The sequence below is a fragment of the Ochlerotatus camptorhynchus genome, unplaced genomic scaffold (genome assembly GCF_037179485.1).
Source record: "Ochlerotatus camptorhynchus isolate MF236.1 unplaced genomic scaffold, CSIRO-AGI_Acam_v1.1 ptg000443l, whole genome shotgun sequence".
NCBI lineage: Eukaryota > Metazoa > Arthropoda > Insecta > Diptera > Culicidae > Ochlerotatus > Ochlerotatus camptorhynchus.
The window spans coordinates 5,563,670-5,589,560 of NW_027040929.1; the positions used below are offsets into that span (position 1 = coordinate 5,563,670).

At 41.3% G+C, this 25,891-nt stretch overlaps 1 protein-coding gene across 1 annotated transcript in view; it reads right to left on the reverse strand.

Annotated features, from left to right (window-relative positions):
- The window catches only part of LOC135711830 (uncharacterized), a 175,292-nt gene that overhangs the window by 91,940 nt on the left and 57,461 nt on the right, over positions 1-25,891 (reverse strand). Inside the window, exon 4 of the mRNA XM_065234782.1 lies at positions 19,523-20,913. Within this exon, the coding sequence (XP_065090854.1) occupies positions 19,523-20,913 (1,391 nt within the window). The remainder of the gene's footprint in view (positions 1-19,522; positions 20,914-25,891) is intronic.

Consider the following 25,891-nt stretch of genomic DNA (forward strand, 5'->3'; position numbering starts at 1 on the left):
ATGGCTGTTATTTTGGAAGAGAAATGCTTTCCAAGAATTGGAGAAAGCCCGCAGTAGAATTTGGGCTTGCTTTTCAAGGCGGAAGGATATAATGTTTCCAAATGGGTTTTGGGGTGAAAATGAACCCATCAACCTCTTTCCTGCCGTTTTATTAGTTGGTTTTGCAATAACACCAAGTGAAGCGAAGGAGATTAAATCGGGCGCAGTATCATTCCAAGAGTGGCATCTTTTTCCCACACTCAAAGGAGACAGTGAGCTTTCATTAAACAATCAACAGAGCAAATAGTGTGGTATATCAGCAGTATAATTAATCTGCAAACAGATCTCTGTCAGCAACATTGGCGTCGTTTCAAAGCTTCAGCATATCGTAAAGCATCGACGCGTCGCTCGTTCCATTGCACGTACGAGTTTTTAATGAATATTTATTTCGAAGCTTCTCTACCAGCACCCTTTCGCCGCCTCGCAATTTCAGGAGTTTATGAAAGTGAGTGCGAGGAGAGCAATCATCGGAGCAACCGAGAGGAGTTTGTCGTTTGTCTTTTCCTCCTCTGCTGTCCCACTCGTCAACGTATCAGGGAACGTATGCGGCATTCGCCGCAAGACTTTTCCCGCATTTCGATACTTGTATCATATATTTCCGCCATATGCCCTCCACCCCCCGCCGAGCAGCGAGTGATGCTCCACTTTGATTAACAAATAAAGTGTCATCTGGCTGCTGCCGATGCGATGTGCGACTGGGATGAGTGCGTGCGCCAAGAGCCAAGCTGTCAGCCACAGTAGCAGCAGCAGCAGCAGTTGTGTGTTATGCCTTGAGATCACCCATTTATTAGGAACAATCATGGACGGAATGTGTCTCCCCACGTTATGCTTTGTTTGCTCTCAATTTGTTCCTTTAATTAGTCGCCACATTCCAAGGGGGTTGGGACCCTGATAATTGAAGCTGATATCGCAGGGAGTCAATTGGTGTTGCAAAAATCTAGATTGCCTAAGATTGATTGTGATTACATTTCAGTTATTCGCTGCTTTCATTTGAAAATTTATTTATTTTGCATTTATTGTTAAGAAATTATCTTAATTTTAAATAAATTTTAATCAAAAAATTACTCATTTTAATCACAATCAAGTTTCTGTAACTTTGAGTGGCAGATGTGTGCTACTTGGGTTGTTTTAAATGTTATCAAACTAATACTGCTTAAACTAAGTACAAATACCAACATGATTGCTAACCATCTCCTAAGTAAAAAAAATACAATCCTTGGTACGCAAAACTTTCCGTCGCAAAACATGTCTGCAAGTGAGAAAATGATTTGCCCCCAAGCAATTAAACGCGTTCATTTTCGCACTTGTCATCGAGACTCAGTAGCTGAACGAAGCAGATCCACCCACCGCAGCTCCCTGGCAACCCATCATCGCCTTGAACCCTACCGTCAGCCAACGCTGTCGTTGTCGTAGTCACCGCCGTCGTCTCGTTCGTTAATCTGCAATGTAAATATGTTTCAATTGACTGCCAGCTACATCACGCTCGGATGCTACTCGTTTTATCATCGTATCGGCAGCAGCATGAGCACGCAACTTTTTGTTCTGCTGCATAAAGTGAGAACACAGTCTGCGAGTGAGTTGTGTGCACCCGTCTTGCGATCAATTTCAATATCTGTCTTGGCTCATTTATACCATCACGTTGAGAAGCGATCTTGCGGTCTCGATTATTTAAGACGAAGATGCAGATGATTTGAACAATTGAAACGTTTTTATTGCATGAATGCATCATATTTTGAAAATACCAAAACATGTTCGTATAGGGAATTTGTAAATTCAATCGAATTTTTGATAATTCCAACTACAATGTTAAGTGCTCCGAATTCATGAGGACAAGTTTAACTGATTCCCCATTGTTGAACATATCACCCGCCCGTAGAACCTGAAGAAAAATAAGAATCATTGCGTGACAAAAGAGCTGGAGATGGGAAAGCCTACACGCCCTCGCGCTCACTTGCATGATAATGGACGATTCCACGGCTGACTGCCGAGCCATTATAGCAAGTGTATTTTGTTCAACAATCACTGCACTATGGGGAAAGTGGTGGCCAAACATCGAAAAATTGACTTGCTTTGAATGACGTATCTTGTAAACCATTTGATAGCCAGATAGTTCAAGCCAAGATGCCCAAAATTTCAGCCCTCTGTGATGAAAACTCATTGTGCCACAGACATCAGACTTAGGAAAATTTTGAAAATTGTAGAAAAAATGCATTTGAAACAAATGCAATTTTCTCAGCGAATAACAGTCTAAACATTGAATTTAATACACCGTTGGAAAGCTAATTGTCCAAACTTAAAATAAGTATGTTTATAAGGTTACACGGTTAATTAAAATTGGTTAAAAATGGGCAATTATTGAAAAAAAAAAATGTTTTTTTTGCCTAAGTTGGACTATATCTAACGAGCAGGGCCGAGCAGTCTCAAGAGACCACCACTACGTTTTAGTTTAGGGTCTATACTATCTGCGGAACAAGGATCCAGCTGCGTATAGCTGCGTATGAGCGTCATTTTGGCACAAAGTCGTAAAAATGATTTTTTAAATGTTTTTTTTTTGTTAATTACATATATCGATTATACGAGCATTAACCAAAAAAATCGTACAAATTAAACACTGGTTGAAAAGTGGAACTGTTAAATATCAAATTTGGTCTTAAAAATGTTACACACTTAATTATTATTGTTGTTAAAAATGGGTAAAACAGACCGAAAATTATCATTACATATAGAAACCGTATCTACCCAACTGGACTAAAAAGTTTTCAATGTTTTCACGATAACCTTTTGATATTTTCAATGCATAATAACCAACGGAAAAAGAAAGACCACTACCAAAAGGTAATTACCTGTTCGAGTGCCATTTTACAATTTCTACCCACCAAACTTAGGTAAAACTATTATTGATGTTACCTACTTGCATTTAAAAGACGAGGACAATATTTTCAAATCATGAGTTTGTTTCCGCCTTAACGCTAACAACGTGTGTGTGCTAAAAACAATATTGTGCAGTAGTTTAATCGAAAATCTGAAAACAATTGTTGTGATAATATGGATCATAGGAGCATCGTGTTACTTTTTGATCCAAAAGAATCTCAAGTGAATCTCAACAAAAGCATTTGAATATATCAAGAAAAAATATAATATTGATCTTGCCAAAGAAGAACAACTTCTTAAAAAGTTGAAGTACGTAGCACAACATTTTTACAATGCGTGGCAAAAGGCTCACCGCCTACAAGAGCGCTTTGAGAAATACAATAAGGATTGGCTCGATAGTCATTTGGAACTTGCAGAGTACATCGCAGAAACACCTTCAACGTCAACTGGCCATGATGGACGCGGACGTCCACAAAAACAGTTTGATGAGCTTAGTGATAGAAGTAAGCGAAGGAAAACCGATGAAATATTTGGCGGTAATGTTGGCACTATACAAATTGCGTATAGACATGGGGATTCAAATATGGTGAATTTGATTGGCCATGTTCTCAAAAATCGAGAAAGTGCATTTAAAATGTTTACGACTCTCAAAGATTCGCATGGAATGATGTCACCTGAAGAGGCGTTCGAATATTTTTTAGACTGCGATTTTTCTAAATATGCATATGAGCAAACAGTGAAAAAGAACCCATCAAGATTTCCGAGCTACAATGTAATTAAGAGTATGAAAAAAGTATGCTCACCTTCAGCCGAGTCAATCGAAGAGTCATCATCAAAAATCCAGGTAGACATTAATATCAACATATTTTTCCAGTACACCAACTTTAAATGTTTCTTTCTTTTCAGGTCAAATTACAGGCACTCATGAATCATACAACAGAAAGAATCATTCAAATCATCGATGCGGAAATCGTCCAACAAATTAATATCAACGATGACACAGAGCTAGTGCATTTAAGCAGCTGGGGTATGGATGGCTCAACAGGCTATTCACAATACAACCAAGCGCTATCAACGCCAAATCAAAAAGATGACAGTGACGTCTTTTCAGTGACAACTACTCCTATACAACTTTATTATAAGAACAACAAGAAAAACATTTTGTGGCATAATTTAACACCCCAAAGAATTCGGTTCTGTAGGCCAATTATGCTGGAATTTATCAAAGAGTCAAAAGAGATGGTGCTTAACACCAAGAGATATTTTGAAAATCAAATAAGTCAGCTTGTTCCAGTAAAAAATCCAATTATCGAATGGTGAATATGTATTGGTTAATTTTATTTTCGTTATGAGTATGATCGACGGCAAAGTTCTTAATTATGTAACTGATACTTCTTCCATGTCCAACTGTCCAATTTGTGGAGCTACTCCGAATGCAATGAGTGATATAGAGGTAATATTTTTTTTTCAAATTTTAAGGGCCATAAAAATAACAATGTTTTTTTATACTTTACAGAAGTTTGAAGCAGGATACGATTCGAACGAAGATGCTCTGCATAACGGCATATCTCCACTTCACGCTTGGATGCGATTTATTGAGTGTTTATTACATATTTCCTATAGGATGGAAATTAAAACGTGGAAGATCACGAAGGATTTAAAGGCCAAATATCTTGAACGGAAAAAACTCGTTTCTCAAAAAATGTACGAAGCGTTCGGAGTACGAGTTGATCAACCCAGGGCAGGCGGAGCTGGGACCAGTACAACAGGAAATGTGTGTCGAAAAGCATTTTCAACTCCTGAATTACTTTCCAAAGTTTTGGATATCGATGAAGAGCTTATTATTAGATTTCGTAATATTTTAATAGTAATCAATTGCCAAGACCCGATCAATCCTAAAAAAATGGATGACTATTGTATGGAAACATATCGGCGGTATCTTAATTTGTATGATTGGTATAAAATTCCAGCAACAGTGCATAAAGTACTCGCTCACGCTGGAAGCATAATAATCCATTCACATGCTCCTCTTGGCATGTTAGCTGAGGAAGCAGCAGAGTGCCAACATAAACTACTAAAAATATGTCGTACCCATCATGCTAGGAAAAGGTCATGAGTTGATAATCTACATGACGTCTTTATTCGAGCTATGAACTCATCTGATCCTTTGATAAGTTCAATAAATCTAGGTAATAGAATCCGAAAGCAGGTATCACTTGAATATCCAGATGTTGTGAAATCACTTTTAGTATTCGAAGATCTTGACAGCTCTGAAAATATAAACACTGAAGGCAATGCACTAGATGCATTAATGGATGATGTTGAACAACTGGATGATGATTTTGGTCTTGATGAAAATGTAGAAAATGAGTAGAATTGCTTGTGAATTTAATTTAGTTTTAAGGGAAAGTTATTAAATTAATATTATTATGACAATTAGTCAAAGAAAATTATGTTTTATTTTGTAGTATATTCATCCCTGTTTCCACCTCCACCTTTCCTATTTAATCTTATGCACAGCAACCTTATTCTAGTTTTGATTTGCATTTGAACTGTCCCTAAAATTAAAAACAAACTTTCAAGTTTATTGTTCAGGAATAAGTAGCTCATTACTGGGTTTAATACTAGTTACACCTTCCGGATGCGATGAAAATACATAAATATGACTAATTTTATGCTTAACTTACTTTAATACCATCAAAAAGTGCGGAAAAACCAATAAAATATTTTTGGCCACCACTTTGTATGGAGCCGCCCCATAGTGCATTGTGGCGCGTAAGGTGTCACTCAATTAAGTCGGTTGCGATTTTAATTAAAACAAATTCTGGCTCGTTCAATTACTTGATGAAATTTCTTCCTTGGGTGCAGTTATGAAGTCAAAATCTAGAACGCAATGTTTCGTTCGAAAATTTTGGAATGAAAATCACCCACTAAGTGTTTTATGCTTCATTTCCTCAATACGAACGAATGCAAGCCGGCAATAATTTTTATGACACCATGCACTTTCCGAAATGGACCCCACATAGAACAAAAGGAAACATCAATTCACAGACTGCTAATTGTAGCCTTGGACCGAAGCAAACAAATACACTTCCCATTGCCACTTATCAATCGCGCATTTATGGAACTAGTCAAAAAGTTTTGTTGAAATTGTCCCTTCCGCCTTCCTACCCCGGTTTCCCATTTATTGTTGTTGTTGATAGTTGTACTTACATGAGTGCAATAAAACAAACCACCAACCGACCGCTTCATCGCTCTTGGAAACATTGAGTGTAGCAGAGTCGTCCCGGCGCTGTATGTCTGGAAGATATTTACGAGGCTCTACATTGTGTATTACTATTAGCTGATGGGTGCGAGGGACCCAAGGGGAGGAGGACTGAGGGAAGATAATACCGTAGAAAAATTCAAATGCGTTTTTTATTATCACTTTTGAGTTCGGTTTTACGGTCGTCGTTCCAAGTGCATACTATGTTCCACTAAAGATATATGCCCTTGACAAGGTTCATTGCATAGTGCTGTTGTGTATTTCCGTTAACTTGAACGCAGGCAATACATTGTGACAGAACTGATTTTTTTTTGAAAAACAAAAAAAAAATTATAAACGCCACCTAAAGAATTCCCATTTCACACAAGAAATTGATTAACACTGCCAATAAACCTGCTTGCTGAGGATAGAGGTGTGCGCCGATTCAAAAATGGTCGGCAGCGGCGGGTGGGTTACTTGGTGGCGGCAGCGATAGCATTGGCGTAGTTAATGGGGGTGCCAAGGTGGTCAAACAGAATTATCTAGTGATAATTGCGTTTAGCGCTAATTTACAGCATACCCTTTATGGGATTGTTTTAGTTTGAATTTAAAAAATTTATAACCTACCTACTTGAGCACAGGAATCTACCTTACTACTTAAGGGGTTATGCCACCCTAGGATTTTCAAAAAATCGATTTTTTTTACATAAAAAGGTACTCTGAAGTGTCAAGAATAAGGGACAATTGGTTCCATGTCGAACAAATTAAAATTCCGAAAATTATAAGCGAAATTACAAAACTTTGCATCACGCACCTGAATCTGTGCCTCAAACTTCAACCGCGCTTTTTTCGATACAACATTTCTCTCCGCGGCCCACACGATAGCATCTGCAATTTTGACTCAATTTGATCTAGACTTTGACGATTGCATTCTCTGTGGGCCGCGTAACACTACACGGGAAGCAGTGCCAGGAACTCGCAGTGCTTCCAACTGCCACACATGGTTTCCCCTTATGAAAAAATACTGTAAGCACCCCAAATTATGTGTACTATAAGCCCATATAAGTTAATTTAGTATGTGACTTTATTAAATAACATAAAAAAAATTAATGAAGTTGGTGCATTTTTCTGTATTCTAGGGTGGCGTAATCCCTTAAATTAGGTTGCCAAATCACGAATGATCTGGTGGTTTGATCGCAGACAGGTGACTCACGCTATGTCTGAAGGTACTTTTTTTGCAACATTCATGTACCTCAGATTTTTCTTCACAGGATGTTAGTATTGATTCTAACAATAAAATCTGTGATGGTTTTAAAATATTTCATCTTGGGTTTTTTTTAGAAGAAGTGTTTTGAAGTTTACAAAGCTGATTATGAAGGCGTATATGGACTATTGAACATACAACACCATACAAATGCAGTCAAATAAGGTTCAAAAGTTGATTGCATTAATCCAAATGGCTTTAAAGAAATTTGTTTTTGACTCCCAAGTAAGATCCATGTTGATTTTGTCGACTTTGTGATAAATCAATTAATATTTGTTCGTAGCACAATATCTTGTTTGATTTCTCTTCCCTCATAATAGTAAAAGAGAAAGAAGCGAGCAGGACAGTCCAAGACAGCCACGTTATCATAGTAGGCGTTGCTTTTCATCCTATTTCGAGTGTCTTTTTATGGATATATTGTGTAGAAAATCTGGAAAAATTAAAAAAATCTCATGAAGAAAATAGATAGCTCGCTTGTCGTGCTTCGAAAAGCGGCTTTGTAAAAAAAAAATGAAGCCACTTTAGCAGCGACGATCGTTGAAAGATTTTTACCGGAGTTAAATAAAGGAGATAGTAGGTATCCGAAAGATTTGTGTCTTGTACTCAGCAGCTGGCGAAGGTAGCATTTACCACTAAATCATCCTGAGGGGCGGAAAATTTGCTTGGATTTTTAAAAATAAAAAGATATGTTTGACTCAATGGCAAGATCGAAAATAAATTCTGGCAACCATGACGATATTTTTTTAAATCGTTTAACCGATAATGCCGATAATACAGGAATGAAACTCACATGAGGTTAGTTACTCTTGCCCAGTGAGTTTAGGTAGCCCTCACCTTGAATTACTACAGAGTTGCTAGAGCATCATTGCAGTTCCCATATTTTGTCCATGGAAATTTTCAGGAAGGTTCAGCGACCTTCTTGGAAATTCTGCGAACTATAGGGAACTGTGATGAATTTTAGGAAAGTACTGCAAACTTTAAATAATTTCCTCCAATAAAGCAGATAAATTCAACAACTTTCAGATAAGTTCATTGAACTTCAGGGAAGTTCTACAAACTTCAGGAATATTATTAAAACTTTAAAGATGTGCTTCGATAACCTTCAGGAAAATTCTGCCGACTTCAGGGACGTTTTGTGAGCTTCTGGGGAGTTCAATGTCGTTCTGGTAAGTTCTACGAACTTCAAGAGAATTCTGTGAACTATAGCAACATTATATGAATATCAATGATGCTCTGCAAAAAGTTCTTTAAACGTGAAGAAATTTTGGCAAACTTTAGGATGGTATGTGGAAAATTTAATAACCATATTGCATGGATTTAGATGCATATTCCTTGTCCGGGGGCCATCATATTGGATTTTGATCCACCATCTTGAATTCCAAAATGGCGGTGGATGTCAATTCTACACTTCCCCTCATCGAGCCCCTTCCGTAGATACCCATATTGCATGGGTTTAGGTGTATATTCCCTGTCCGGGGCCGCCATATTGGATTTTGTTCGGTCATCTTGGATTTCAAAATGGCGGCGGATGTCAATTTTTCACTTCCCCTCATCGAGCCCATTCCGTAGATACCCATATTGTATGGGTTTAGGATGCATATTCCCTGTCCCGGGGCCACGATATTGGATTTTGGTCCGCCATGTTGCATTCCAAAATGGCGTCGGATGTCATTTTTATACTTTCACGCATCGAGCCCATTCCGTAGATGGGTTTATATGAATATTCCCTGTCCGGGGGCCACCATATTGGATTTTGTACTGCCATCTTGCATTTCAAAATGGCGGCGGATGTCAATTTTTCACTTCCCCTCATCGAGCCTATTCCGTAGATACCCATATTGCATGGGTTTATATGCATATTCCCTGTCCAGGGGGGGGGGCCATATTGGATTTGTTCCGCCATCTTGGATTTGTGGGAGCCATCTTGGGTTGAAATCCACCATTTTAATTTCATCCGGAATGTTGACTTGAATTTCGGAATTGCCCAAACTCTAGAATTTCACATATCCTATGATTTTCGATGATTTTGATCTTGGTTGATATTGATGCTGGTTGATTTTGAGAATCGAAAATCACGGCTGATATTGGTCGAAAATCACGTGTGATTTTCGTGGTGATGATGGCTGGTGATATTGGTGCCTGTGATTTTAGGTGATCTTGATCTTGAAAGATTGCTGATTTTGATTTTCTGATCTTGACGCCTTTGTAAACGACTAAGTATACTTCAAAACACTTTTTCTCTAAAAACCCAAGATGAAATATTTTAAAACCATCACAGATTTGATTGTTAGGATCAATGCTAACATCTTGTGAAGAAAAATATGAGGTACATGAATGTTGCAAAAAAAGTGCTTTCAGACATAACGTGTGACTCTGAACCTTTCCAGCGTGGAAGTCTTTCTCTCCTCAAGTGTTTGAAGACCGGCCAGGTGGTGAATCTAAGAATTGCGAGTTCGCGGTGAACTGTTAAGGATCATTCTGAGGATCTTGTTTTGGATCCTCTGAAGCTTTAAGTGGTGGCACTTAGCACAACTCTCCCAGATTGACATACCATACTCAATAGCTGGCAGAATAATCTGCTTGTGGACAGAAAGCTTGTTTTTGAGGGACAGGGTGGACTTCCTGTTTATCAGAGGGTAGAGCGACCTGATCAAGATGTTACACTTGGTGGATGTCTTATCCACATGGGATCGGAATAGCAATTTGCCATCGAGGGTGAGACCAAGGTAGACTACTTCACTCGACCATTCAATGGGAGTGCTATCAAGATGGATCTTGACGTTAGCAGGCGGGACAAGCCGAGGTGAGTGCGAATGTGGAAACAGAATGGTTTGTGTTTTAGCTGCATTGATACAAATCTTCCAACTCTTGAAATAGTCGGACAGAACATCCAGGCCTGATTGTAGTTTACTCGCCAGAGCACGGATCACTCAACTTTTATAGATTATGGAGGTGTCGTCTGCGAACATTGACAGGATACCACCACCTGGCAGGGGAGGAACGTCTGGCGTGAAAATGTTTAATAGGATAGGCCCAATCAAGCTACCCTGAGGGATCCCTGCATCAACGTTGAACGTATCAGAGGGGACATTGTTCAAGTAGACCTGGAATGATCTGCCCAACAAGTAGTTTTTGATTATCTTTACGAGTTAGATCGGAAAGTTGTATCGATGCAGCTTGTACACTAGACCATCATGCCAGACATTGTCGAACGCCTTCTTGACGTCTAACAATGCCATGGCAGATGTATTGGAAACGGACTTATTCCGCTTGATGATGTTAGTAACCCGTGCGAGTTGGTGGATGGTAGAGTGGCCTTTCCTAAGCCCGAATTGCTCTTTGAGAAAGATGTTATTATCATTTGAAAACACCAGCAGACGGCTGAGTATTCACTTTTCGAATAGCTTCGAGATATAGGACGAGAGGCTGATGGGGCGATAGCTTTTGACACTGGTAGGATCTTTGCCAGGCTTGTGTATTGGAATCACTTTGGCTAACTTCCAGCATGCAGGGAAGTAGCCAAGCTCCAAACATTTGTTGAAAATAACGGTAAGATGGTTGAAGAAGTCAATACTCAAGTTTTTCAACTCGAGGTTGACTACACCATCCATACCCGCAGCCTTCATGTTTTTAGTACTTCTAATAGCTGCTATCACCTCATCAGCCGATATTCTACTATGATCATGCACTACAACGGGGGTGTTAGCGACTCTAGACATTGCCTCCAGTACGGCAGGCTTATGGGGGCTCACCATGGTTTGACCAAGATTATGTGAAATCACAAAATGTTGGCCAAGAGCATTGGCCTTTTCAACTGGGGTTGTGAGTAGGGATGGGTCTAAGTTCTGGTCAACAGAGGAAAGCGAAGGGATCGGTCTCGACTTGTTGCTCAAAATTTTGGTCATCTTCCTAAATTGTTTTGCACAATCTGGGAGAGAGCGAATCTTTTTGGTAAAGTCGTTATTTCTGAGTTTCACCATCCTTGCCTGGATAATTTTGGTTAGCCTATTGACATTGGTCTTCAAGTGGGGCAGCCCAGAACGATGGTGTTACGGAGCCTGATAAGATCTTTGGTTGGGCTGTCAAGGTTCAGAGTATGACTCACCTGTCTGGATGCTGGTACGTGTTGCTCCCTGGCACGGGATATCGCCTCGATGGCTTGCAGGCACTGATCGACTTCTTCGTTGACACGATGGTAATTTCTCCGGGAAACTTGAAACCTATTGGCGGAGGAACTTACTTCGGCCACCACCGGATAGTGGTCCGAGCTCAGTTAGGTTGGGAGATGTTATCGCCAATGTTGCTGTTGAAGATGTCGATGGTGGCATGAGCTCCGGATCGACTCAACCGGGTGGTAGTGTCCGGACACAGAATGTTGTAGTGGGCTTGCTGCAGATCGTTGTATAATATTGTGCCGTTCTGATTTCACCGACTATTGCCCCAGGCTTGATGCTTGGCGTTCAGGTCGCCAGCGATGACGAAATTTTGCCGCCGTCGTGTTAGCTTGATGATGTATCTTCGGAGGTCTGCGGCTGAGCCGTCCCTAATGTTGGTTTGCTTGGGGCAGTAGACCGCGATGATGGTGATTGGACCAAGCGATGTGCTCATCTCAATTCCGATGGCTTCGGTAATTTTCAGCTGGAAGCTTGGTAGTAGCCGGCAGCTGATGTTCTGCCTCGCAGCGATGGCCACTCCCCCTCCCCCGGAGCTGGTGCGGTCAAGCCTTACGAGCCGAAAGTCGGGAAGGAAGACGTTCAGCTCGGGCTTCAAATGAGTCTCGGTGATGACGGCTATGCCGATGTGCCGTTCGTTGAGAAAGTCAAAAAACTCGATGTTTTTGCTCTTCAAGGAGCAAGCATTCCAATTTACGATCTTGATGGCTTCACGGTCCATACTTAGTGACAAGGAACAGGGCAGTATGTAACTGTTCAGATCGAGTCTTGCAGGTGCGCATGATGATGATGACCTCGGCCACGAGCGTCACAAGTTCCTCCGAGGTGAACGGAGAATCGTCGACAGGTTCACCTGAGACAGCACCAGCGTATGATAAACCAGGGGCGGTGGATGAACCTGGATTTGGCTGGGCCGCAGTAGCAGCGAGACGATGCTGAACTGTCCGACTGTTGGGAACCATTTGGATACTCGCAGGGTTGGCTTGTTGGTTGTTGAGCGGAAACGGGGCTAGCTTCGGAACTTGTCGACGGGACTGGAGAGCTGGGTACTGGACTTCCGTGAGTACAGGAGGCGAATGATGATTACGGAGGCGACTGAGATGGTTGTTGATTGTAGCTTTCCGACGGATATTAATGAACTCCACTCGCTTGGGACATCCGCGATTGGAGGCTTGATGATTTTCACCGCAGTTGATATACGTTGGCTCGATGTCATCAACTTGCTCACAGGACGCAGTGCCATGGCCATAAGAGAGGCAGTTCGTACACTGCGTAACATCACGATGTTGGGTTTTGTAATGCTCCCAACTGATGATGACCTGAAACAGGTCCCGGATTTGGATCTCAGAGCCGCAAGACTGGTGGATCCTTTCGTGAAGTGCACCCGGAACAACTGGTCACGGAAGCTGGTATTGTTGATGAAACGGCGGTTCATCTGGAACACGGTCTCAGGTTGGAGCCCAAGCCGCTCCAGCTCGGACTTCACCGCAGCCGCCTCGAACGACGGTAATCCACGCAAAACCGCCTTCAGTGGCTTGCTCGATGGCAGATCATGCGTGAAGAAGTCCACGTTGTTTTCCTTCAGGAAACATCCTATTTGTTTATACTCCTCCAGGCTGGAGCACATGATTTTGGTACCGATGCTGCAAAGCTTAAAGCGAGGCAGCAGCTTGTGTTTTGCCAGTTCGGCACCTAGCTTGGCAACATCCTTCACCAGCGTGAAAAGCGGGGGAATTCGCTCTTTTCTTGCAATGGGAGCGGCGTCACCATCGCCATTTTCTTCCAGGAGTACTGCATACTGGTTGGCTTGCAGTACTCGTTTTCCGGCGTCATCCTGCGACGCGCTGGGCTTGATTAGCACCTTCTTTGAAGGGCCCGCTGTTGACTCATTGGCCCGCTGTTCACTCAAAGGCAGCAAAGCAGCGCTGATTTATATCTTTTCAGGTTAAGGAAGAATGATGTGCAACCAAGTGGTATTCGTTTATGATGACTGGGTTTGGGGAAAACGTTTAGTTCATGAAAACAGTGATCAAAATTAGCATTTGCGCTATTTTCAAAAGTTTTTTGATTAAAAATTGGAAAATTATTTAATTCAGAAGATTTTCTAAGTAATATTCTATCGATTGGCGCATTTGGATTTTAATTAAGTTTATAAATGACAAAGTTACAAGCGTTCAAACCCAAACACTATTTCACCACACATATGTTTTTGATTTGTAACCCAGTATAGTCGACAAAGACGTAGTTATACGTCAAAAGCTGCATGAACTTCTTGGAGGTTTTGGGAGCCTCGTTATATTTCAAGGATCTTTCTAGATGTTCAAGAATATTTGTAGATGATACCGTGGTAGAGGTAACAATAGCTGCAATTTCCAAACCGGATGCCTTCCTTCAGATAACAACTGGAGTGCGGGAAAAATCGGTAGTACTGTTTCAAACACATCGTCGGTACTTGAGCGTGTCGGTGATCATCTCTTTTTGCCAGTGGTGGTGGGGGGAATACCCCTCATCATCCCTCTCCAATGGGGGAGTTTGGTAAAGAGAGATGATGAAACCTAAAGTTGTCCTTGCTCGCTTTCTACTCTCTATATGCAATTTTCACACTGCCGTACTCTAACGGAACTATCAATTCTATACTTTCATCTCCTCATCTATCGTATAAAAATTACCACTTTAGTCTGTTATTTGAAATTAGCATATTCAACTATGGAATATATTTATGCAAAAGTATGTTTGCCAGAAATTTATAAAACCTGCAGGAACTCAGCGCTTAGTACCTGAAGATTTAAAACATTTCTTAAACAACTGAGTAGAAGTAAATCTCTCCCTGAGCTATTCTCAGTGGCAGTGTATGAGATATTATTGGCTCATTTTATCTACGAAATATTATTCCTTCAACTACATTAAGAAAACCAATAACTCCCTCCCCTTGGCTAGTTTTTGCACCTTGCTGTTGGTGGGCGGGCTTAATTTCATGCTTTATAGTGGAGACGGTAGGTTTATGGCGGGCGTTGCTGGCTCATGCCGCGATAGAATGGCGCCATGGGCAGGCAATGGGGATTACTAAGCTTAGCTAATTAACAAGGAGAGGAATAGTTTAGGAAATAAGTAAAAGTAGAGGCTTGTGACAATTGATAACTTTTAATCTTTTGTAGGTGTTGTTTTCCCCTCAGTGTATTATACTCGATTACTATATTATTCTCAATACGCGAAATCTCTTATATATGCGGTCAAAGCATTTCAGTTAACTTATTTCTTAGTGTTCAAGTACTTACATTTGTAAACAGCAGTCAATGTTAATCTATGAACTAGACCCTACGTAAAATCGATCTTTCCTTATGTGGTATTGATGCATGTTTAACTTTTCGCGGCGGTCGGATTCAACGCGCCTACGTCTACGGAGCTTGCGCAGAAGTGATTTGCAATTCTGTAGAGCTTACAATTTTTTTTACCTTATGTAGTTTAGAATTTGTTCGCTACGGTCGCGAAATTTTGAAATGATTGTTACGTGCGATAGAATATCCAAATCGAAACAAAGCTCATAAGTAAAATAAGTAGAATATCTGAGGAGGAAACCAAAATTAATCAACTTTCCAACATAGGTTATCACATTTATTTTGGTGGCACTCTTTAAATGATTATAAGCCTTTTTTTCTCGCTTCGGTTGTCTCGCACGGCTTTCGGAATTCGCGCGCTTTTTGTAACATACATAATTTAGATATTTCGTTCGAAACAGATTTATTTATTCAATCGGATGTATCTACGCGCACACATCACAGCATTTTTCCATAACTATCTTGAAATAATACAAACGGAATCCAGTGTTCAAGCTGTCAACATAGGCTAGTCCTTCTGCTGAAGCAAAATTTATTCAAATGGGTCAAAAAAAAACTGCATTAAGAAAACCAATAAGGAGGCCACCAAACAAACCTACTTTTCCAATATAAACCAATCAAAGTCATATATAAGAAAACCGGAAACTATGCAACGTTTTCCGCAAACTTCATCACGTTAGGCACCCTTGGAAAGGGTTGTTAGCGCATATTATCCGAATGCACCACATCACTAACTGACTGTGTGCAGAACGGCCCATCGTCCGTCAATCATCATCGGCAGCCGGAAATGAACCCGTTCCGAGCCGACTTCAACGGGGATGATTTAATCGGATGTGGTGCAACCTGCTTCATCAGGAAGGTCGGAGACGCAAAGGCGAGGTGGACCAAGTGAAATCTTAAATAATTGAAAATGCATTCCGACGGCGGACTTCCGACGCGCTTCTCTAGCACTGACTGACTGCCTGATGCCTTCCTTGGGTTCACATTTCAATTAAAGTTTTAGTTTGTTTTTCCCGCAAAAAAAAAGTTCCCTCAGCGCCTACGAAGTTGTTCGCAGTGTGTATTCAAGACAGGAAATTGAATTTCCATTTATAAAAGTGCCTATGAGGGAAGGGCTTTGATGTTCTCCTTAGTACAGTTCAGGGAAAAGTCAGTAGTTTTAACTACTCACGCTTTGATTAAGCGGCGTGTGATCCCATCCCTCCCCGTCCCTGCCATTTGGTGGTTCAATTTTCCCACATAATCACAGTTTGACGTTGGCAATTTTCCGCACCTTTGCCCGAGGGCGAACTTTTACACCGTGTAAGCAATTAAACTGTCGGATAGAGAGGTTTTCGCCAGAGTCTATAAAAGAACCGTCTCGCGTGTATGTGCGCGCAAAAACTATTCCGCTTTCAACGTTCATCGCTCCTCACCGCCAACCTTCATCCTAAGAGAGCAAACAGTTTTTTTTTTTGTCAGTAAGAGTGCAAGCACAAATGTGAACAAGTTGGCGAAAAAGTCAGCCATGAAGCCATGGATGAAGAAATATGAACCTCACCCAACCGCCGACCGCCAGTCTGCCAGCTAAACTCTGATTTTTCCAACCACCACCATGGCGACGCCGACGACTACGACGACGCCCCAAGGATTCAGAGCTACCATAGTAGCAAAACTAGTCGCTACGATTGGGGAAAAAAACGGCAGAGGAAATTAAAGTTCTAGTTTTACGAGGTTTTGAAGTTTGAGGTTCTTTTTTGTTTCCTTTTCTGGGCGCTGACTGGCTGGTACAGGAATCACCAAAGCGTTTATCGCTTCCATGGTTTTTCCTTGGCTGCAATTTGTTGCATATGGAGAAAACCATGGTGCGATTTTTTTTAATGAATTCAGATCAAAGGGCTTGAGGAAAGTTTTGGTGGAAAAAGCACTAATTGAAGAAAATGATGCACTAATTGATGAGTCGGACTATTGAATTGCTAAAATATTGCCCAATTAATTGATAAAGAATTGTTTCTTAGCATTCTTCCTCTATTCTTCGCAATGAACATACTTTTCCCAGACGCACAGAGCTCAATTTTTCCATTCAGTCCAACAATGTTATCTTGGGTATCATGAGGCATCACAATTTTCCATTTCACACGAATCTCTCATACCATTTCCCGTTGAGAAGATCGATCACTGTTTGATACCTACGTATTTCTACACCTTCGCTTTCGCATGCCCCCTCCTCCCTCAAGCACATCACCATAGGTACATGCCAGTTTGATGATGCTTGAGGGTTTTCCTATTGAGCTTTTATTATCAGTTCACCACTCCAGCTCCCAACCCCTCATCACTCCCCGCATTAGCAATTTTCTGCATCAATGCCGGTGACAATTCAAATGACGCCTGGGACAGAGAGAAGAAAGCGAACGTAAATAAATATTTAACATGAAAAACGGAAATTTCACTACATTGCGAAGGCAGGTGCGATAGGAATGTACCCGGCGCCCATCAAAATTCCTTTGAAGCAACAGGAATACCGAACGCCATAGACCTACTGCTCAAGAATGACGCCATTCAACATGGAACGATGGTGAGACGGGAAAAGCTGGGTCTGGAAATAATTTTCCGATGATTCACCGTTAAAGTGACGTAATCGATTCCGAAGCGACAATCGATAGCGACCGATAGGATCGATGAACTTTAAGTTGCTCTGTGTTATTTCTGATGGGGGGGGTCAACTTTCTATCTTGAGTTGTTTAAGGCAGTCTGTTTTATTGAGATTGCTATCAGATTTGGCCTCCGGTAGCAGTGGCAAAGAGTCATCGGGGACTGGTGCGAAAACTGCTAACCGACCAACCGACCGACGCGTAACTCATTTTTGATAAGATCGCACTTTCAGCCCGGAGGCGTTGGAGCGCCACCGTTTTGCCACTTCTTCCCCATGGCAATCCGCTTGCAATAACCGAACCCGGTGGAATGTGTCATGTGGATCCAATTATTCCTCTTTCTTCGTGTCGCATCTTCAGGGCACAGTGGAGCAGAGCTGCAGTTTGCAAACACGCACTTCTTTGAACCAAGCCGTTGGTTGGGCGTTTTCTGATTTTGGATGGGTGCTATGGGAGGTTGTTTGAGGTGTGGGATATTTAGACCAACACGGAGGTAATGAGCTATGATGATCTGTCGCAGCGCTTTTCAACCTGTGCGGAATTCGAGTTTATTTGAAATTGAGCTACAATTACAACCGGAACCTTTTATTTATTTTTGTTTTTCTCGATAGTTTAAAATTTTTGAATTATAAATTTGCGAAAATTTAAGCATAAGTTTTAAGTAAATTTTAAATCAAACCGTTGAGAATTCACCAATTTACAATTTTCATGCAAAACTTAAACTCCTTCAAAACGAAAAAAGCATGAAGTTCACCAAAGCAGCTTTTTTTAACTCATTATTTGTTCCAAATTCAAAATAAATTACATTTAATTTTAACCTAGGTGCTCCAGTTACTACAGTAACTTAACAGCCTTAATTGTTATGACATATATCTAAGTGTTTTTACATTGTCCCTGCCTTGCTACTTGCCCCTCCACGTCCGAGAGTAGTATCTGAAGGAGGCTTCAGAAACTAGTTTCCTACCTAGATCCTTCCAATCGAAATTCGAGCCCGCCACGAGTAATTGGTACCCAAAACTAACCTAGAAATACTGCTATTTAAAATGTAAATCAAACATTACTGATCTTGGCTCCGCAAAACTAAATCTTATCTAAGTATAAAGGGAATTAATCGTTGCAATTGAGGATTGCAACGATTTTTGCTTGAAATTATTGTCTATGTTCGGATGATGTATATATTTTGCAGCAACTTTTGGAGCAGATCAAAAACTGAAATGTATTAAAACAATAACATATGGTTTTTAGTTTCATTAACCGATACACCTATTCAAATAGTCTCCTTCTTCCTAACGATTCCAATCCTTCCTGGTCCTTTCCTACTCCTTTTACAATCCTCTCCTACTGTACTCCTCCTGTTATTTAACATTCCATGAATAATCGTAATTTTTACTTTTCGTTTCATGTAGGTACTTACAGTATTTTAAATAAATTCAATAAAACTATCACCTTTCGTTTTCTTACACTTTAATATTATTTCCGATAAAGAACTAAATTCAATCCACGAGCTCAATATGCGATTGGGTTTTTCTCTAGGTTTTGTTTAATTCTATTTTCATTCTTATTCATTATTCTCATTCTGAACTGTCAGTTTTCGGGGTTCAGCTATGACACCAACAGCTACTGCCCAGCGATGTGAACAATCCCCTGCCCGTAACATCCGGTGTCTCCTCCGGAACTTCCGGATTTACCTGACTCAATTTCCAACACCGCTAGATTCGCCACAGCACGCCTGTGCACCTTGCCATCAGCCGTCTTCACGTCAGCCTGACGAATCCTTCCGTCCGCTCCCTGAATAACTTCCAGAACTCTTCCTCGTACCCAATTCTTCTGTTCTTTCCATTGACTACGAACACTAAGTCTCCGATTTCCAGAGGCTTCTTGTCCTCGAGCCACTTTGTGCGATGATAAGCGATGGCAAGTATTCTTTCAACCAACGCTCCCACATCTTGTTTGCCCAATATTCTGACCGCTTGTAGACGTTCCGCAAGGTTTCAGCAAAGTCCACAGAGTCTTTCAGTAGCATGTCCGTACTCATCGTTCTTCCACGTAGGAAATGGTTCGGTGTGATGACTTCTTCGTCGGCTACTTCCTGAGGAACGTACGTCAACGGTCGAGTATTTATCATATCCTCCGCTTCGGCCAAGCTCGTTGAAAGGATCTCGTCGGTTAACTTCCGTCCGTCTTCGTACGCTCGCAAGGCTTCTTTGACAGATCGCACCATCCTCTCCCAGACTCCACCCATGTGTGGAGTACTAGGTGGATTGAAATGCCACGCGGTGACAGCCGAAGTGACTTTTTCAGCACACTCGATATTTATTCCCTGCATCGTCTCCATCATCGCAGTGTTCGCTCCACGGAAGCAGGTGGCGTTGTCCGAAAAGATTTGTTCTGGTACGCCACGTTTGCACGCGAATCTCCTGATTGCCATCAGGCAGGATTGAATGCTCAAACTATGTACCACGTCTAGATGTACGGCTCTCACAGCCATGCAAGTAAATACGACGATCCACCTCTTTTCCTTTCGGCGCCCCACCGTGACTTCGCCCGGACCAAGATAATCAACGCCCACTGCACTAAATGGACGTAAGTGAGGGGTGGTGCGTTGAACTGGTAGCGGTGCCATCATTGGAACCGACGGTACATAGAGATTCACCTTGCACCATACACATTCCTTCGTTACATGCCGGATTGCAGCGCGTGCCTTCGGTATCCAGAATTTCTGCCGTAATTCATTGAACACGGTCTCTCTGTTTGCATGGCCGAACTTGTTGTGGAAATGCAGTATCAACTTCTTGGTGATGTCATGCTTCCCTGACAGAATGATCGGATACCTCTTGTCGAAGGGTAGCTCTTCGTTATTTTCCAACCGGCCTCGAACTCTCAGGACTCCCTCTTCATCTAGCACTGGCGATCGCTTGTAGAGACTGCTAGACTTCTCGATCTTTTCCAGTCGTTGACCCGGGCTGCGTTCCAAATTCTTCGTAAGTGTGTTCATCTCATCTGGGAAGCTTTCGTATTGTGCCTGCCTCCACAGAATAATTTCCGCTTTCTGAAGCTCCTCTTGTTGAAGTGGTTTCTTGTCTGTCGAATATTCCGCCTTAATTAATCGTCGTTGACGATTCGTAGATTGGCAGGTTACGATTGGCAACCCGGCCCTTTTTCGTTGGCAATTGGAAATGAAACGCAGTACGGTTGCCGTCACACGCACAAGTTTTGTCCAACTGGAAACAGTTTCCGCTTCGACCACCGCATGGAACAGCATAACTCGTCTAGTTTCCTCCACGGTTTCTTCGATCGGTTCGGAAGACGGCCATTGATCGCTCGATTGGTATAGCACTGAAGGACCATGAATCCATTCCTAATCGTTTTGCAATGGAGGACCGCGACCCCACTTGGTGAGCACATCCGCGATATTCTGCTTCGTGGGCACCCACTTCCAGTCTCGCATTCAGGTTAATTCCAAAATTTCACCCACTCTGAATGCAACGAATTGCTTGAATCTGTGCTGATCTGACTGTAGCCACGATAGTACAGTTCGAGAGTCCGTCCATAGAACAGTGCGACCGATTCGGAGAGAATGCGTTTCGATAATGGTTTGGCTCATTCGGGCTCCAAGAACCGCAGCCATCAATTCCAGTCTAGGCATTGACTGCCGCTTTAGAGGTGCTACCTTAGCTCGAGACATGATTAGACTACACCTCACCGTTCCATTGATGACTGACCGTAGGTACGCCACGCAGCCATAAGCGTGCTCGCTCGCGTCAGTGAAAACATGTAACTCGAGTGATTCAACTGATGAAGAAACGGCGTCTCCCAGGTAGCATCGGGGAATTCGTAAGGCTTCTACTTCGGGCAGTAACTTGGTCCACTGCTTCCACAAGCACCAACTCTGCTAATCGATTACCTGGTCCCATTCGCAGCCATTCCGCCAGAGATGTTGTATGATAACCTTGGCGTGAATCGTGAATGGTGACAACAGTCCGAGGGGATCGAAAAGACCCATCACGCAGCTGAGGACGATCCGCTTCGTGGGCCGTTTACCGTCGTACAAATACTCTTTAACCTCCGCACGGTGCGTTACAGAAAACGCGAAAACATCTAGGTCCAAATCCCAGAATACCCCAAGAGATTATTTTGTTGGAAATTTGTTCTAAAGTCTCAACATTCGAAATTCGATGTCCCTCGGTAGTACTGTACCAGGGAGGCACCTTCAACATCATCTTCAGAACTTTGTTCTGAATCCTTTGAAGTGCTTTTTTCCTGGTAGTGCAACAACAAGACCATATTGGCACAGCGTAAAGCATGGCCGGTCTAAAAACTTGTTTAAATATTAGAAGTTTATTCGTCAGGCAAAGTTTGGATTTCCTGTTTATAAGAGGATACACACATTTTATATATTTGTTACATTTGGCTTGAATGCCCTCAATGTGATATTTAAAAGTTAATTTTTGGCCAAGTACTAATCCAAAATATTTCACTTGGTTAGACCAGGAAATCGGAGCTCCGTTCATAGTGACTATGTGACTACAACTAGGCTTCAAAAAGGAAGCTCTAGGCTTATGTTGAAATATTTTAAGTTGAGTTTTGGAAGCGTTGGAAGAAATTTTCCATTTTTTCTAAATAAGAAGAGAAAATATCTAAACTTTTCTGCAGTCTGCTGAAAATAACACGAAGACTGCTTCCTTTAGCGGAAATGCCTGTGTCATCAGCGAACAAAGATTTGTGGCAACCCTGAGGCAAAGCAGGGAGGTCCGAAGTGAAAATTTTATACAATATAGGCCCAAGAATGCTACCCTGAGGAACTCCTGCTCTAACAGGTAATCGATTAGATTTGGAATTTTGATAATTTACCTGCAGAGTTCTGTCAGTTAAATAATTTTGAACTAATTTCATAATATAAAGTGGAAAATTAAACTTTTTCAATTACGCCATCAAACCTTCATGCCAAACACTGTCGAATGCTTTTTCTATGTCTAGAAGAGCAACTCCAGTTGAGTGGCCTTCCGATTTGTTTGAACGAATTAAATTGGTAACTCTTAAGAGTTGATGAGTAGTTGAATGCCCATGGCGATATCCAAACTGCTCATCTGCAAAAAATGAGTTCGTATTGATGTGAAGCATGATTCTATTTAAAATTATCTTTTCAAAAAGTTTACTTATTGAAGAAATCAAACTTATTGGACGGTAGCTAGAAGCATCAGCTGGATTTTTATCCGGCTTCAAAATTAGAACAACTTTTGCATTTTTTCATTTATCAGGAAAGTATGCCAAAAGGAAACTTCTGTTAAATAATTTTACAAAGAAAGACACGATACTCTCTGGGAGTTTTTTGATGGGGATATAGAAAATTCCATCATCACCTGCAGCTTTCATATTATGCAACTTTTTAGTTATAGACCTTACTTCGTCCAAATCAGTTCCCCAGGAATCATTAAAAAAAATTCACCGAGAGAAAATATTCAGATAATCCCGAGCAACCTGATTCTCAATAGGACTAGTAAGACCCAAACTGAAATTATGGGAACTCTCAAATTGTGTAGCAAGTTTCTGAGCTTTTGCCAAATTTTTTATTAAAATTTTACCACCTTCTTTCAGCGCTGGAATAGGCTTTTGAGGTTTTTTTTTTCAAATTTTTTGTGAGTTTCCAACAAAAAATTGGAACTTGGGTCTAATTTAGAAACATTATTTTCAAAAATTTTGTGCCTCAGGCCAGAGAATCGCTTTTTAATTTGTTTTTGCAAATCCCTCCAGATAACTTTCATGGCAGGATCGCGTGTTCTTTGAAATTGTCTCCTACGGACATTTTTAAGACGGATCAATAGCTGAAGATTTATTATTTTTTTTTCCTTTGGTTTGTTTTTTCCGTCGATCTTGTTTTCCGTGCTGAGCACCAATGCTACCGACGTGCCAGGAAGGCAGCTCCCACACCTGGACCCTACCTATCGACCCATCAACTCATGAACCGGCGACCAACGGCTTTACTTCCCATCCGAAGGAAGATGTGATCAGAGATGTTATGCCTCAGAACATCCCGGCGGCGCCGACTGGTATTGAACCCAGGTCTGCTGGGGTGAGAGGTAATCACGCTTACCACTACACCACCGGCGACGTTAATAGCTGAAGATCGTCGTCTATTATAATTGAATCGAATTTAACCTCGCATTTTGGTACTGAGGCAGCTCTTACTTCAACTATAGAAGTAGTCAGAGATTCAAGAGCATAATTAATTTCATCTTTGGTTTGCAAAGGAATGTTTGGATCAAAGTTATATTCCATAAATGTTCGATATTGCTCCCAATCAGCTCTATGGTAATTGAAAGTAGAGCTGTTGGGATTACAAATTATTTCTTGGAATATTTCAAAAGTTACTGAAAGGTGATCAGAACCGAAGTCAGCATGAGTAACCAATTGGCTACAAAGTTGCCATGAATCAGTTAAGACCTCATCAAAAGTTGAGGGATTTCTTGCTGAAGAAAAGCATGTTGGGCTGTTTGGATATTGAATAGTATAATAACCTGCAGAACAATCATCAAACAGAATATTACCATTGGAATTGCTTTGAGCATTATTCCATGAGCGGTGTTTTTCATTAAAATCGCCAATAATAAAGAATTTAGACCTATGACGGGTAAGTTTCTGTAGGTCACCCTTGAGAAAATTCTTTTGCTGGACTACGAATCGGAATGGCAAATAGGCAGCTATAAACGTAAGATGTCCAAGTTTTGTTTCAACAGAAATTCCAAAAGTTTCAAAAACTTTGGTTTCAAATGAAGAAAGAATTTTATGTTTGATTCGTCTATGAACAATGATGGCAACGCCACCACAGGGTCCATCAAGACGATCATTTCTATAAATCAAGTAATTTGCGTCCTTCTTAACCTTATGGTCAGGTTTAAGGAACGTTTCAGTTATAACGGCAATATGCACGTTATGAAGTCTCAAAAAGTTAAATAGCTCGTCTTCATTATCTTTAAGAGATCGAGCATTCCAATTTAAAATGTTTAATGCTTTAAAATCCATTACTGAATTTTAAAGTCATGACAATATTATTTGCAAATTTTACTCCAGTTTGAATAGCATCAAACATGGAGTTAGATTTAAGCATATCAGAAATCATGTCAATTAATGATTTCTGTAAAAATTCCATTTTAGGGGCAGTAATGCTTCCTAAGTCAAAATTGTCAAAATTTCCGTTAGAATGACTTTGGTTAGTATTTTGATTTCTAACCGCTGCAATAGCAGCATAGGTAGCTCCATTAACTCGCTGAAAATTGATAGCAGCGAGGGGAGTAGGTACAGATGAAAAATTTGAAGCAGGGGTGATATTTGTACCTACGGGTACGAATGTAGAATTTGTTCCTCGCTGACCGTTGTTTTTTTTTCCTTGGATTTTTTTTACGTCGATCTAGTTTTCCGTGCTGAGCACCAATGCTACCGACGCCGTCAGGGAGGCAGCTCCCACGCCTGGACCCTTTCCTTATCGACCCATCACCTCATGAACCGGGGACCAACGGCTTTACTTCCCTTCCGAAGGAAGGCGTGATCAGAGATGTTATGCCTCAGAACATCCCGACGGTGCCGACTGGGATTGAACCCAGGCCTGCTGGGGTGAGAGGTAATCACGCTTACCACTACACCACCGGCGCCGCTAGCTGACCGTTGTTAACAGCACTGATCGTTGTTAGCAGCAGAGGAATTTGTACCTGTTCGGGAACGTGGATAGTTTCCTACCTGTCGCTTAGAACAAGATTGTAGGTTCGCTTTGCGAGTCTTACATTCCCAAAAATTGGATTTGTGGTTTTCACCACAATTTGAACATTTAAATTTCTTAGGATCTTCCTTCACAGGTCAGTCGTCCTTTGCGTGAGAGGAATAACCACAATTCATGCATTTAGCTGGCATGTAGCAATTTTTAGCTCCTTGACCCCATCCCTGGCACTTACGGCACTGGGTGAGGTTTTGGAAATTTCCTCCAGTCTTCCTGAAGTGTTCCCACTTCACTCGAACATGAAGTATAAGGCTGGCTTTTTCTTAGGCCTTAAGGTCGTTTAGTTCACTATACTTGAAGTGAACTAAATAAAAATCATTAGAAATCCCGTTGCGCGAATCGCCAGGACGGGATTTAATTTTCATTTTGATTACTTGGAGTGGCACAATTCCAAGTAATTTTGCCAGTTCATCTTTGATCTGATCCAGGGATTCACACACGTTCAATATTGGTGTAGTAAATAAAAGATTTGTGCTGCCTCTCAGTAAGATACTTGAGAAGACATTTAAATCTGCCCAAGGTTTCAGCCAATACACGGCATTCACCCCAACGTCCAATTTGTAGTGAA